Source organism: Pteropus vampyrus, unplaced genomic scaffold (genome assembly GCF_000151845.1).
Source record: "Pteropus vampyrus isolate Shadow unplaced genomic scaffold, Pvam_2.0 Scaffold254, whole genome shotgun sequence".
NCBI lineage: Eukaryota > Metazoa > Chordata > Mammalia > Chiroptera > Pteropodidae > Pteropus > Pteropus vampyrus.
In genome coordinates, this window is record NW_011889035.1 from 2,142,474 (window position 1) to 2,158,078 (window position 15,605).

At 34.0% G+C, this 15,605-nt stretch overlaps 1 protein-coding gene across 1 annotated transcript in view; it reads right to left on the minus strand.

The window, feature by feature from the left end:
- The window catches only part of CEP295 (centrosomal protein 295), a 52,422-nt gene that overhangs the window by 19,330 nt on the left and 17,487 nt on the right, over positions 1-15,605 (minus strand). The window contains exons 5-14 of the mRNA XM_011374776.2: positions 15,026-15,119; positions 12,970-13,065; positions 10,786-10,926; positions 8,082-8,265; positions 7,714-7,878; positions 5,276-5,497; positions 2,840-2,929; positions 2,582-2,685; positions 665-802; positions 134-231 (exon numbers count right to left, since the gene is read on the minus strand). Of these exons, the coding sequence (XP_011373078.2) occupies positions 134-231; positions 665-802; positions 2,582-2,685; positions 2,840-2,929; positions 5,276-5,497; positions 7,714-7,878; positions 8,082-8,265; positions 10,786-10,926; positions 12,970-13,065; positions 15,026-15,119 (1,332 nt within the window). The remainder of the gene's footprint in view (positions 1-133; positions 232-664; positions 803-2,581; positions 2,686-2,839; positions 2,930-5,275; positions 5,498-7,713; positions 7,879-8,081; positions 8,266-10,785; positions 10,927-12,969; positions 13,066-15,025; positions 15,120-15,605) is intronic.

The window sequence follows — 15,605 nt, forward strand, 5'->3', positions numbered from 1 at the left end:
ACATTCACATTGCCCTTTCAGAAATCTGTAATAATTCGAAGGGAATCCCGATAAGATCTTCATATAAATAAAGTAATAAATCCTGAGGATGTAGCCACACACTATAACATATGAATTGTATCCTAACTAATACCTGTTTTGCTGTAAAAGCTGATGTTGATAGTTACGAATCATCCGCCTATGACTTTCTTCATCAGTACTGATGGCACATGATCCTGGAGCACTGCCAACCTAATAAAAGACAAAGCTGCTAAGACAAATCCAGAAACAAGTACTCAAGTATTTAATATGAACTGAAGTTCTATAATGGTAAAATTCCATATAGCTTCCTTTTTTTTATAAAAAAGACTGGCACTTCTATTATTATAAAACAAAGTAATCTACCATTCTCTTTTAGTGCCAAGTCCAAGAACTCAACATTCCCATTACATACAAATCACGGTCACATGATTTGTATGTAATGGCACATGGCACTCTCTAGAAGCTGAAAGATGAAAGCCATTAAGTTTATATAAACTTATTTATATATACACATTATTAAAATAAAAAAAAGTTACCAAGTAAGAATTAGAAATGCATTTCACTTTTCTGAATACTTAGATTGCTCATAGTTTCTTTTTCTCCCCCAATGATCTGTGCAGGGATGAGATTTCCCACATCCTACCCCAGTCTGTTGAGCTTTTTTTCTTTTTACTTCTTCCAGCTGAGCCCTGAAGCAATCAGTTTCTAATCTTAACTTCTGTTGTTCAATTTGTTCAAGTAATTCCAACTGCTTTTGCTTCTGCTCTTCTATTTCCATTATCTAAGTAACAAAAAACGATTATTCTATTAACAACAAACTCACATAAAATCAAAGTTTATAGTAAGCATTACACTGAAAAGAAATAGGTCTTATCACCAAGAGTACCAATTATGTGAAAAGAAAGTAGAGATTTTTAATTTCTGTTGTACCACTGCCAGAGGGAAGGGATTGAGAAATGGGAAAGCAGGGAAAGGAGAAAAAGGGAGAATTAAAAAAAGAGGCAGAAAGAGAAGAAAAAATAAACGCATTAACTATTTATATTTCCTGGGAATATAGTGAAATCGTGATCATCACTGAAGACCCACCTCCAGAGAAGTAGCAAATGAAGCTCAGACAAATTCTGTCTTCACATCTTTAATTTTACTTTGTTCTCAGTAAGACTGACTAAAGAAATTAAATAACAAAACTTCCCCAAACACTTTGATTTCTTAGGCATACCCATAAAGGAGAAAGCCAAATGATAATACAATGAGGAACATTCCATATCTTTTCTGACAGGCATGAAACAGGTGGTCAGACACTGGCAGAGAGATGACACCCAAACTCTAATATTATACCAATGCACACACAGATGCATGTGATAAGAACATGTGTCAGAGTCACTAAGTTTCATGAGTACAGGAACTTGTCTGTTTCGCCTGCTAAATCTAGCACCTAGTATAGTTCCTCATACAAGCATGATACATAGATAAATATTTAATGAATAAGTAGAAAAAGGAATGTATGTGAAGTTTCATTAAGAGGAATACTTCTACGAGAGGTAATGAAGAATGATCTTGTTTTCAAAATAAAAAATGCCTCAATCTGACACTTTACCTATTTCTAATCAGGCAATAGTTAATATTAATAATTAACCAAGCTGTAGCCGAGTTCTTATCTTCCTTCTCCTTACTTTCCCTTGCTCACAGGAGCCAGTGAATTTAGACTGTTTACAGTTCTGCAGTACCTTTAGAAGCGCATTATCAGTACAAGTCGCTAGCTACATGTGACTATTAAAATTTAAATTAGCCCAAACTAAATACAATTTAAAATTCAATTCCTCAGTTCCACTAGTCATAGTTTAAGTAGTCAAAAGCCCATGTAGCTAGTGGCTGCCATATTGGACATAGACATGGAATACCTCCATTACCACAAAAAGTTCTAATGGACAATACTGCTTTGGAATATTATTAGAAAACATTTATTTGAGAAGAATACTGTGCACTCTCCAGATGTATTTTTGGAAAACTATAACTATAAACTGACTGGCTTAGTACTAATTAGCATCTTTTAAGGTAATTTGTATTTAAAAAATCTTTTATTAAAGTAAATGGGATGCAAATTATAGTTAAGGAGGTTAAATTTAAATTTTTCTTCTGAAATACTATTTTTCAAAAAAAATTGGAATTATAAAGCCCAGCTGAGTGTCCAACATTATGACAGGGACTTGTTTATTCAATAATTATTTATTGAGCACTTACTATGTATAAGGCATTGTACCATAAACTATGTAGAATGGATTCAATTTTTAAAATACAGTTTCTGCCTTTAAAAAAACTTATGAATTTTATCGGGAAGATAAAGTACATACAAAAGTATAAAATACAAAGCAGAATGCCATAAGGGTCAAATGAGTAGTATAAGTGAAAATGAAGAGCCTTCTATCAGCTAAATGTGTAAGACAAGATAGAATAAATGGTATCAAAAGCAGCCAGATAGTAAGACAAAGGTCATTGGTCAAACAAAGGTATAGTACCTTAGGGTAGAAAGTAACCTTTAAAAATAAAAATTTCAAATTACCTGTTTCTGCCTTGCTGCCATTCTAATTTTGGCTGCTTCTTCTTGAGGATGAAGTAGTACTGAACTCTGAGCTACAGTTGTGATAGGCTGAGTCTCTTTTATTTCTAAGAGAATCCCCAAAACAAAAATTCATTTCAATAATTCAGAATTCTGACACTACTATGATACCTTTTATTCATTCACTACATGAAATTTTATTAGGAAAAAAAATTAAAGAATCAAATAAGTTTAATTTGAGGATGTGATAAAAAGAAGTACCTTGTTCCTTTTTAGAGTCTCTATCACATGAAAGTGGTTTATCCTCACTAGTAAGTGGTCCAGAGTCAACTGTTATCGTATCACTTTCAACTGTAATAGATAATTATGGACATATTATCACTGTCAAGCCTAATTATAAACAAAGTAACAAAAATCTGCATTTAGAGTAACAATTCAATCTTGGTCCACCTAAATGTCTAATTTAATTAAGATATAGTCACCTTCCAGATAATCATATATTTTATACATTAAATTCAAGCCTAATATAAAACCGATGGAAGTCGAAAACTGTGAAAAGGAGAACTCATTAAAAAGCCACGTTAACAGTTTCAAACATAACAGAAAAGCATCAAAGGACACAGGTAAAATAGAGCAAGATGAGGCTAGAGAAAGCCTACTTACACAAGGCCCTTTTCAAAATAACCTGGTTATGGACTGAAGATGAAAGAGCCCTTTTTATTTCCTACTTTGTTGGTCATTCCTTTTAACTGCCTTCGCTATTTGCCCTTTCTCTTGCCATGTACTAAATGCTGGAGTCCCTCAAATGGTCTTAAGCCCTCGTCTCACTTCTTTCCCCTAAGAGTTCTTACATGCCCATGGCTTTAATTAGCATATGTATGCCTGACTTCCTAACTTACCACTCCTACTTTAAGCTATTCAATTAATTCAATAAATATTAACTGAAAACCTTTTATGTACAAGGTACTCATCTAGGCCCTCAGGATACAGCAATGAGCAAAATCTAGTACCTATCCTCATGGACCTTACGTTCCAGGATTGGAGGGTGCTCAGGGTGGAAAGAAAAGGGTAGGTGTCGAGAAGCAAATAAGAAATAAATTTATGGTCCATCAGATGTTTATAAGAGCTATGGAGAAAAAGCAGGGTAAAGGGGATAGGGAGTGAGGGGTGTGGGGAGGGAAGCTTGTCATATTATACAGAGTGATCAGAGAAGGCCTAAGAAAATGATATCTTAGCTAATACATGAAGGAAGGGAGTGAGACCAGTAATCGCAAAGACCATGTGAGTCATGTTTGCTCTGATAGAGGAATAGGGAGGCCAGTGCCTAAAATGCAGTGGTTGGGATAAAAAGTGTGGTAGAAAAATGAAGTCAGAGAAAGAAGGAGGATGAGAAGTGGTGTGAGAGGGGTGTTATATGGCTTTGATGCCACTGTGAGCACTTTGGCTTTTACTGAGTCACACAGGCAGTTGTTGGAGGGCTTCCCCCACAGGAATGACGTGGGCTGATATATGTTTTACCAGGATGACTTTGGGAATAGACTATAGCAGGAATGTGCAAAACTGAAAACAGAAGACTTGTTAGGAGGCTATTGCAAAAATCTACACTATAGAATGAATGTGGCTTAAACTAGGAAGGTAGGCAGTGAGAAATGGCTGGACCTTAGTAATATTTTGAGGGTGAGACCAACAGGATTTTATTTTTTAGATGTAGGATATAAGAGAACAGGAATAACAGGGTTTTTGGCTTGAGCAAGAGAATTTTACTACACTTATTGAAATGTGAAAGACTGTAGGAAAAGCAGGTATAGGGTGGAAGGGGCTATCAAGAGTTTAGTTTTAGAAAAGTTTAAGATGTGATTAGATATACAAGGGAAGCTGTCAAATAGACATTTAAATGAGTGGAGTTCAAAGGAGAGGCCAAGCCTAGAAAGACACCCTTGGAACTCATCAGTATATGGATGGTAATATAAAGTCATAACATAAGAGATCAAAACCCAAGAGTGTTGATACAAAGAGATTTGAGAAACAAGCTCTGGAGGCAATGACTGGTGGTTGTAGAGATGAGGATAAGCAGCAAAGGAAACCCTGAAGGAGGAGCCAGTGACGTAGGATACCAAGAGAGGGTGGGGTCAAGAGGTCAAGCAAAGAGTTGTTTCCAGAAGGCTTTCTGTCATACTTAAGATGAAATCCAAAATACAAACTACAAGTCACTTCTTTTAGAAGCCTGGTAGCAAAACATTTCCATACAAACCCAACCACATTTTTCAAAAATTCCAGATGATAAAACTCTAAGAATAAACACACAATAGAGTACACTCAAAAGCTGTTAACATGTTCATCTCCTTCAGGAATTCTTTCAAAATTAAAAATGTGGGCAAGGACTTCGCTAAAAGAATGCTCATTGCAGCACAAGAAATAAGAAAAATTAGAAACGGCCTAAATGTCTCAACAGGAAATTGGTTAATTTTTAGTTCATCAATTACTCTGAAATTAATATATATGAATACTACTACTACATTGAAAAAGGTCTAGGAGATTCACTAAAGTTTTTAACACTTATTGCTTTAAGTAGTAGCATTATGGGCTTTAAAATGTTATCTTGCTTTTGACTTCTATTTGATTTTTCAGAAATGAAGATACTTTTGAATAACTTAGAAAGGGTTGATGGACTAAAAAATGAGACTATTAGAGAAGCACCTTGTTCCTGCCCAGAGGATAACGTTCTCTCTTCGACAGCAGTTGTTCCTGATTTAGCTGTTGGTGCTTCACTCTCAGTTCCACTAACAGTTGCAGTCTCCTCACTTTCATCCTCAGACATGGATTTAATTGTCCAGAGAGATTTTTGGCTTCGGATCTTATTTAATAATTTTTTAAAAAGAATTTTTGAAGGGAGCTGGTGGGTCTTCATTGCCAAGGGGACTGGAAGAAAAAAAACACAACTTATTTAGCACCTATTACATACCAGGCAAATTATTCAATCTTTTTACTTAGTTATCACTACGACCACCAGTTAAAAGAGAAGCACGACTTTATTTTTCTCCCCATTTATAATTTAACACTATATACAATGCTAATTCACCCCCAATCACAATTTTATAACCAGGAATAAATTTTTTCAACTTAAATTTAAATACTTCCCAACACCAATTTCAAGCTTAAAAATTTATCTTGCTTATTCTGCTTGCTAGATAATGACAGAGTGCATACATCTAATTTGCGGATAAGATTAGCATTCAAAATATGTGCTGTAAGGTTCTATACTCTATGCTAGAGAAGAGTCCCAAATATGGCTCTGAACTTCTTAGTAAGCAACAGAGGAAAACGTTACTAATTATAATTTTAAAAGCAAATCAAGTGCTCCCAAGTCATTTCTCGTACTATCTGGGAAAATTTCTCCCATTTAGCTTCACAAAGAGAGCTCTACGGTTAAAAAAAATTTTTAAGCTGTTTCCTCAAAACATTCTTCCATGTGATACAATGCCAAAACTCAGTACAGTATTAACAATTCTCTTATGAGACAAAACTGTGTTGCAGATACATAGACCTCGGACTGATTTGAGTAGTAAAACTCAAGAAACCTATAGAGGTTGAAAACTGGTAGACTGCAGTTTTGTTTGACCCACATTTTTCTTTAAACTTACAAACAGTAATGGCACAAAACCTAAGTGTACAGCTCATGAGTTTCACATGAATCTAAGTAACACCATTCAGATCATTATGTGGAACACTTCCAGCACCTGGATAACTCCTTTGTGCCCCTTGCCAGTCAATATACCCCAAGATAACCACTATTCTAACCTTGAGACCAGATAAGCTTTGTATGTTTTTTGCCTTTAACTTCGTATAAATATGGAATTATACTTAGGTGTTCTTTTCTGCCTGGTTTCTTTCACTTACCATTAATTAGCCTGTGACTCATTCAATTTTAAGAAATAAATTACATTGCCAATATTTAAAAATAAGTATTTAAAAACAATAGGATTCCTATTATCTTATTTAATAAGTTTTGAAACATCAAAAGTGTTGGCAACACCAAGCCAGCAATCTCAAATGGGATCAGCAGAAGCTGAAGAATAACTGTTCCTTTCGATAAGGCAAGACTCGCAATTCTGACAAACTAGAGATCTGAATGATATTCCCAATGAAAAAAAAAAAAACTAAAAAAGCTGGATAAAGTAATCAAATATCTTCTTAAAAGCACAGCTGAGCTGGCAAGAAAATAAAAGATTTGCAGAGGTCGGAAATGAAGTGTAAGTGGGAATTCTGGTAGGCAACTGAGCCCTGAAACCATCTGCTGAAGTTTATGCCTAACCACAATAACCTGACACTTCGTCTGAACAGCAGTGTGGGCACAGGGGCAGGGATAAAACGTAGAGCTCTCACCCAAGGAGTAATAGGAGATCCACATAAAGTTGTAACCGCAAAGGGCTACCTATCCACAGTATAGAGGAAAATGATAAGAAAGCCTGAGTGGTTTTGAACAAAGGCAATACTAGTAGGTGTGGGGGTAAAATGAGGTCAAAATGAAGAGGACTTGGTCTCTAAGGAGATGTAGAGTAGAAGAAAGGGAAGTGTTAGAGAAAATTTTTATTGGTCTGGCTTGGATAACTGCAGACTGTGGTATCATCTACTATGATGAGGAAGACAGGAAGGTTTCAGCAGACAAGAGAAGATGATAAACTTATTGTTAGACATTGAATTTTAAGTACCTGTGAGACGGTCTAGTGAAAAAGTTCAGAATGTGGAGAAAGGAACAAAGTTTAAAAGAGACATCTAAGTTTGTGCTATTTATCATTACACATGAAGTGCCTAGCAGTAATTAACACAGAAGACTCTCTGGTGATTTGATCAAAGTAAAAAAATGCTGACCTTACAAATGAATGAATCATCTAATCAAATAACCTAAAAATCTTCAGACTATATGTACATATGAATAAAAGAACTCTCTTCTTATGTATATGAAAAGGATATTTCATAATGGAAATCTGAAAACACTGTTTCTTCCTTCCATCACTCCCATTAGTATTAGTCATTGTTTGCACTTAAATTAAACCCGATTTTTCTAACTGTTGGCAAATGATTAGCATTTTTTTTCTACAAAATATTTTAATAGTCAGCTCAAAAGAAGTTTTTACCATCTGCTTCACTAAAACATGTTCTTTCAGCTTCTGTCACTGGAAGGTTTTCAGTTGCACCTAAATTTTCTCGTTCCATTGAAAGGTCCAGTTCATCTTCGATCTGATCAGTCACAGTGGGCAAAGGCTCTGGTTCAAGGTGCAAAATCAGGTTTCCTTTCACCTCTCAATAGAGAAATAAAGAGACATGTTTTCATTCCAAAAAACCTTGAGCATATAATTTTAAAGGCCATCACAGTTTCTAAGTTTAAAACATAAAATCCTTATATGGAGAACTCATTTCAAAATAAAAACTGCTCCATCAATACAAATGTATTTTCCCACCAAAACATCTAAAAGCATTGTTAAGTTTATTGAAAATTTCTTACTCCTGTCTGCATTGTACATGTCTTCAAAGGCAAATTCTAGCTCTCTCTGCCAATCTTCTTTCATTTCACTGCGTTTGTATGGAAGTTCAAGTAGTTGTGATGGCATTTGTGCTACAGTCTGTCTCCTACGTGCCAGATCCTCTTGCTGTAGCTGTCTGAGTTCTTTCATTAGTTTCTCTTGATTCTTCAAGAATAAAGAGAATTAATTAACAACAGCTGAGTCACGAATTTTGCATAGTAGCAGTAACAGTGAGGGGAAAGCGGAGAAACCTGAGGAACAGAGGCCTGGGGTTCCTTCCTCTCCCCTCCTCTCCCCTCCACCCCTCTCTCCTCCTCTCTCCTCCTCTCTCCTCCCATTTATTCTGTCACAAAAAGCCATTAACATACTCGTTCGAAAAAAATTTACTGAATGCCAAATACCACGACAGATGCTAGAGACACAATCTCATCCCTAGCCTACAGACCAACAAATAGGTAATTAGTATCCCGTTAGTAAGTACTATAAGATGGTGGTGCTTCAAAAGTATCTGCCAATTACAGTTCTCTCTTGGGAAGGTTGTCATGGCTCCTGCAATGTACTTTGTGCCAATTCTCCACATAGCCAGCAGCACATGCCAGTCTCAGGTAAGCAGTAAGATCCAGAGTGACTATGGCTAAACAAATGATATTTGTTACTTCACGCTCTTAGGAATCACCGTGATTAAAGGGTATCTGTAAGTATCTCTTTAAGCTTAAAGCTAGGGCCCCCAACCTCCAAGCTGCAGACTGGTACCCGGTCAGTGGCCTGTTCGAAACCAGGCCGCAAAGCAGGAGGTGAGCGGCAGACAAACAAGCAAAGCTTCATCTGCATTTGCTCCACCTCAGATCCCAGGCATTAGATTCTCATAGGAGCACCAGTTCCTGTTGGGGACCGCTGGCTTAAAGAATCTGGCTAACACAAAAGTTTAAGCAAGTGTTTAAGTGAGGCTATCTAACTAAATTTTGGTGGTGGAGGATAGGGAGGGGCCATGAGGGACGACCTCTCATCCCTTGGTACGATTTAGCCAGATAAAGTGGGTAAAGGAGAAGTACAATAAAGAAATAATAACAAGTACAAAGGTATGGAGATAAAGGAATGAGGTAGTCAGAGAATGTACACTGTTCATTATAGATAGGACATAGAGGGCAAGGGTAGTTAAAGAAAAGATAAAAGTTGAAGAGCAGGCAGAGGCCAAATACTAGTGACATTTAGCAGGAAATAAGATCCCAGGGCACAATGGGGCATACAGCAAAAGATTCAGACACGGGAAAGGAAATGCTCTAATAATAATGAGATTGCATGGTTTTGACGACCATTCTTGTGTAAGAGACACTAAGTCTACAAAAAGGTGGACAGCCTGTAAAATAAAGTGTTTGTCAAGTGATAACATATACACACTACTTATTCTTATGTAAAGTTTTAAATATTTTCTCATTTGGAGATTTTTTTTTTGCCATGCCCTGAAAACGAATCAAATTATGAACAAATTTATTTCATTTATATTAAGATCAAATCATCTCATTAAATTAACTTGAAAGTTATTTGAATAAGTATACTATTTCTGGCTCACTGAAATCTTGGCATATTTATCTATTTGAATTATTTAAAATAACAGCTACCACCACCACTGACATGTACTGTAAGCTTATGAAATTCCAGGCACAATTCTAGGGGCTTTACTAAACTCATTTAATCCTCACAAAATAGATGATGAAACAGAGATCAGAGATGTTAGGTAACCTGCCTGAAATCAAACAGCAAAGTAGTGAAGAAGGAAGGAAAAATCCAGGCAGATTGTGAGTCCACTTTTTTAACCATTAAATACTATTGATTTATGAGAAGATTGTAATCAGTTTATGATGCTTTCTCATTTTTTCCCTATAGGCTTAAGCTTTAGATAAGAATTACTGGTAATAATTCAGACATTCAGTTACTTTAGTCATGATTTACTCCTGGTTCATCAAAGCTAAAAATTTAAGGGAGGTCATAATTCAGTTCAAACTATACAAATGAACTTTAATAAGACTGACATTTAATTCCTATCCAGAAGTACTTAAAAACTCATTCCTCAGATATGAGTGTTTAAAATATCCAAATGCATTAGTCAAATTCAGAACATAAAATCAGACTTCTAAAAAGATGAATCATTTTTATGCTGTTTCAGGAATAAATGCTCATTGAGTAGGAAGGACGAAGTGAAACTCAAACTATGAAGCCAGTTTTCATTTTATGTATTTTGCAGCTCTGCAACAGTCACTTTTTCAAAACTCCTTGACAACAGAGTCATGACTCTACCTTTGAATCAATACTCTGCAAAGCCAAGAAGTGCTTTGCTCAATAAATATTTAATGAACTGAATCTTAAAATTTGCAGAGCACAAATAATTAGAAAAGTGATTAACTTCTTCTCAGGCTATTTTTGAAGTGATTAAAATATTAAACTTAATAAATTCATCATTAGTAAAAGTTTTAGAACAGTAACATACTCTAAGTAAGAATAGCTTCACCCAACCTGAACTTGAAACAGGAGATAAAAGAAAGTTGGAAAACCTGAAATCATGACTCAGAGACTATACTGTCACATTCTTCATACATACTTCTATAACGTGAGCCCATTTACTCCCGAGTTCTACAATGCTACTCGTAAATCTATCAGTATTGGTCACAGCCAGAATTTAAGTCTTACTTGAGCCAACTGAATCTTTTTCATTGCTTGGAAACCCCGTACGTGTGCCTTCTCATTCTGTTCCATTCTCTCTTTCGCTGCTTGTTTTTGTACTTCTTCCAATCTTTTAGCTTCTTCTTCAGCAGCCAAATGAGGATCTGGCTAGCAGTGAATCAAACATTTTAGACAATTTAAAAGTGTGAAATAAAGCGATAACTAAAGAACAAAACAAATTTAAGATCATGTTTTTCTACTTATCTAAAATTAAACTATAAAGAGTCATATTTTTAAATGCCCACAATTATCAACAGCATGTTTCTACGAAAAAGATCACACTGCTAGTGTAGTTTGTTCACTATACTACTCAAGTTGCTCTTTTCAAACCAAATTACACTATATTCATCCAAATGCATTTCTCCATTGTTGTCTGTTAATGGAGAAATCCCATAAAACTGACAATGTTGAAAGGTAAATGCCCACGAAGCTAGTAGTTAAGAAACCACAAACATCACAGGTCATATAAGTCATTTAGAGAAGCAGTGAAATTTGTCTTTGGTTCTTAGCCAACAACTGTTGCTTGGCTTCAGCCTCAGGAAGGCCAAATCACCAAAATACCCACTTTAATAAAATTTCTAGCTTCCTAGAACTTGTGTATAACCAATAATTACGTGATTGTACTTTCGGCCATATCTCATTAAAATAACAATAGTAATACCAAAAGCGGGGAGAGGAACACAACTTGGATTTACGATTATATCTGAACATTCACTTTCAAAGATAGGTAAACATTCCAAATGTAACTTTAAGTAAAAATCTTATGTATTTTATATGTTGAAATTCCACTGGTCAAGTTATACAATAATTAATGACCATGAAAGCTATTAAGTATAAATGTAAAATTATTTAAAACATTCAAATAGTGAAGTAAATAGGTAAAGAAACTGACAATATATTAAGAAAGAGTGCACTGGCCAAAAACTTTATGAGAAATATTATATCCCCTTTGAGCCAATAAATATTTATGCAAATCTAAATATACCAGGCAGAACAAAGGTTAGTTAAGTCTTTCATCAATCTTAGTTGAAAGGAAACATCTATTTAATACTACAAAAATGCAGTATTAGTAACCACAAGAGCAAGTTAGCAACAGACTGAAGTTACTATTCTTCTATTATAATACTGAAGTTGTGATGATAATTTATGATTTTAAACGAACCTCAAGATTTATTCTTATTTCTTAGAAGTTAACTCTATAACAATGACACTCATCTTAGGTCTTAACCAAACATTGATTTTAACATCTGCTATCAAGCAGTCAACAAAAGTGTGTATTCGTTGCATTTTAAACTCCATATGAATGCTATATTGAGAACATTTATTTTCCTAGTAACCAAATATATCCAACATGAAAAAAAAATTAAGACTCATCATTACAAAAATATACAAATTCTAATAACAAGAAGATATCTGTCATTCTTAAGACTGGCAATAATTTTTAAATCATAATAGTCCATACAGATAAGGGCACAATAAGATAGCGATTCTCACATTTTGCTAATGATTTTAAAAGGCAATTCAATGATCCATATCAATTATCTGTATCAAATATTACACAGTTTGGAACAAATAATTTCTCTTCTAGGAATCTATTCTAAACAGACAGAGCCGTAGACAAAAATGTACAAGATTATTATGCTTGCATTATTTACAGAAGAAAAATGGAACAATAGAAAAATGGTTAAATAAATTCTATGATGAAATATTAAGTACTTGTTAAAATCATGTTTTGAAAAGTGTGTGTATGTGTTTATATGTAAAGACTAATAAATTCGTTAATGCATTAACCACATTTTCTTTTAGTGAAGAAGTCATAAGTTTTCTTCCTATAGTTTATGCTTGTATGTGTAATTCTGAATTTTTCACAAAGAGCATGTATTATAATAGTTTTAAAATCTGCTATTTTAAAATATAATCATTTAAATAGCCAACTCCTTTCATTCATATTAAACCATCATTCATATCAGACACAGCATAATAATTCAAAGCATAATTAAAAGATTTTTTGTATCATTATTACCCTGTGATGATTGGTAGAGTTGTTCAAATTTTGATATCTGAGAACAACACACAAAGAACCAAGAAATAACTCAATTCAATGAACAGAGAAATAAAGTGAGGATCATAAACAAACCATAAATCAATCACCTGCTTTGTGTCTATCTCTCTATTCACGAAAGTGTAAAGATGATGGTAGGTAGAGCTACCTGTTTTCACATTAGAAATTCTCTTTACTTCAATGTTCTAAAAAATGGAACACAGAAAATAGATTATTAGGTTAAAAGCGTTAATTTTAATTTAAAGCTAGATCCACTGCAAAAAAATAATTTTGTATTTTCATCAGTTATCCTTATTTGTTTTTTTCACATGGCATCAAGCACTGTATTTCCATTAAATTAGAATTTAGGTTTAAAAGCTGGATCAGACTGAGGCAAGAATATTAAAAATAGGTGATACTGTATAGTTTAATGCATCACATCAGGAGGCACATAATGGTAAGTTGCGCCACTATTATTGATTCTAAGTTTGATCATTTGTTATGGTGGTTCATGCCTACTGATAAGACAAAGTTCTCTTTTCTTTTTTCAAAAAGAAGTAGGCCAATGAATAAATGTAGAAGGATGATAGATACCTGCCTGGTGCCAAATATCATATCCCAGCTTATCTGGTAATTGAAAAGAGAAAAATAGATCTTTATGATGGATGTCTTGTGTAATCACCATCATGAGACAAATATAGAATATGAAAAACTAGTCTAGTCCCTTCAACTCATCTCTTCAAAAGTATGAAATAATAAATTTGGCTAAGGTTGGAGGAGATAATGTTTTACATTAAGAAGGACCAAAGAGATAAAAATAAGAGGAAACAATGGGTGAACCTTGACTTAGATCATGGCTTAAAAAAAGAAAAAAACCTGTAAGACAAGACAATATAGGGACAGCTGGAGAATTCTGATTATAGACTGTATATTAATTGGATTTAAGGAATTAATTTTCTTAGTGTGATATATAGTTGCATAAGAGAATACCCTTATTCTTACAAGAAACATGCTGAGGTATTTAGGGTGAAATGCCATCTCTACAATTTACATTCAAATGCATACACATATACACACAACTGTTTGAAATCTAAAATTTTTTCCTAATAAAAAGTTTGGGGAAAAAGTATAACCACACATTTACATACAATTCATATTTGCCAAATCACTTACATAGACACTATTTTGTTTGCTTTTTGTAAATTTTTGAACTTGGCTTGTTAGGAACATTGGGAATTATGACAAAGGTAATCAAAAGGCATCATGGATAAAACACTGCCTGCCTTTTAACACAGTAACTAAGGGAGGGACTGAAATCTGACTCTTCCATTTGAATCTTGTTGGATTAAATGTTGCATTGCAGATGGCTTAACATAAAAGCAGGAAGACTGACAAACGGAAAGGCTTAAGAGGCAAATATCTGGATTTATGCTGATTAAACACCATAAAATATACTTGTATATACAACTAGATTAGATATCCCTGTATGTTTTTTTCTTTTCTATGTAACTTTTAGATAAAAATATCCAAATAGTCATCTCAATAAACCACAGCAAGCTAATGTGAACAAGAAAACCAATATCTTTTAAAAATAATTTTCACTTTGGCCTTTTTTTTCAAAAGTAAGCTCCAAATCACAAAAGCACACATTTTACTCTCATAAAGAGACCTTTCTCATTACTTTGTCATCTTGTGTAAATTCATTAACTTATCTGAGCCTAATTTCTTTATATATAAAATGGTATCTATGTACAAGGGCCAAATCCTGAATGTGGGAAAGTCTATATAGAGTAAATATTCCATTTTTTTCAAATAAATAAAGGGCATTAAAAAAAAAAAAGGGCCAAACTATTCCATTTTAAAAAATCAAAAACATTACAGGTTTTCAAACAACAAAAAGACATTTTGAGACAACTGGGGAAAACAGAACATAGACTGGGTATTAGATGGAATAATATTAATATTATGCTTTAAAAAAAGTCCTTATCTCAGAGATACATAATAAAGTATTTACAGGTAAAATAATATCTAGCATTATTTTTAAATACTCCAGATATAGTCACATGTTACTTGTACAATTTAAAAGTTAAATGATATTTTGATCTGTACTGAATTCTAATAATAAAGAATTACAACCTAGGTCTTCTAATATTCAAAGTAATTCACCTCAAAAAGAGTTGGAGGAGGAGGTGGCAGACTTGTAATTTTGGCAGATCTCTCTTTTTCCACAAGCAGTGCTTCCTTTCGAGCTTTTATATGCCTGAAAAACAAGAGATATCATAAATTAATCTCTCAGATAATAATACAGTATAACCCTTAGGGTTAAAAATATAAAAACCATAGGATCTCAAGAAATCCTCCAGTCCGATCCCACAGGCTCAGTATCCTGTTTAATGAGTTTATACACAATGGATAGGTAAAAAAAAAATGTTTACCAAGTAAAAGATGTATCTAAAGTTGTAAAGTTCTATAGTGGGGACTGACCCAACAAATATCCATGTTCCTTAGTTTAGGATAGTTTAGAGTTAATGTCGATAAAGATAGGCCACTGAAAAAAACGACCACTGCTGACTAGTAACAGGCTCTTTCATTTTTATGCAAAATATGCAAAAATACTCATTAAGGACTTACAGAGTCTACAACCTCTTTTAATGTTCTTAAATCATGCCGATTTTTTTTTCCTTTTTTACATCAGAAGCAGAGAGATTCTGGTTGAAATGCATTCTGAACTAGCCATATATTTCTA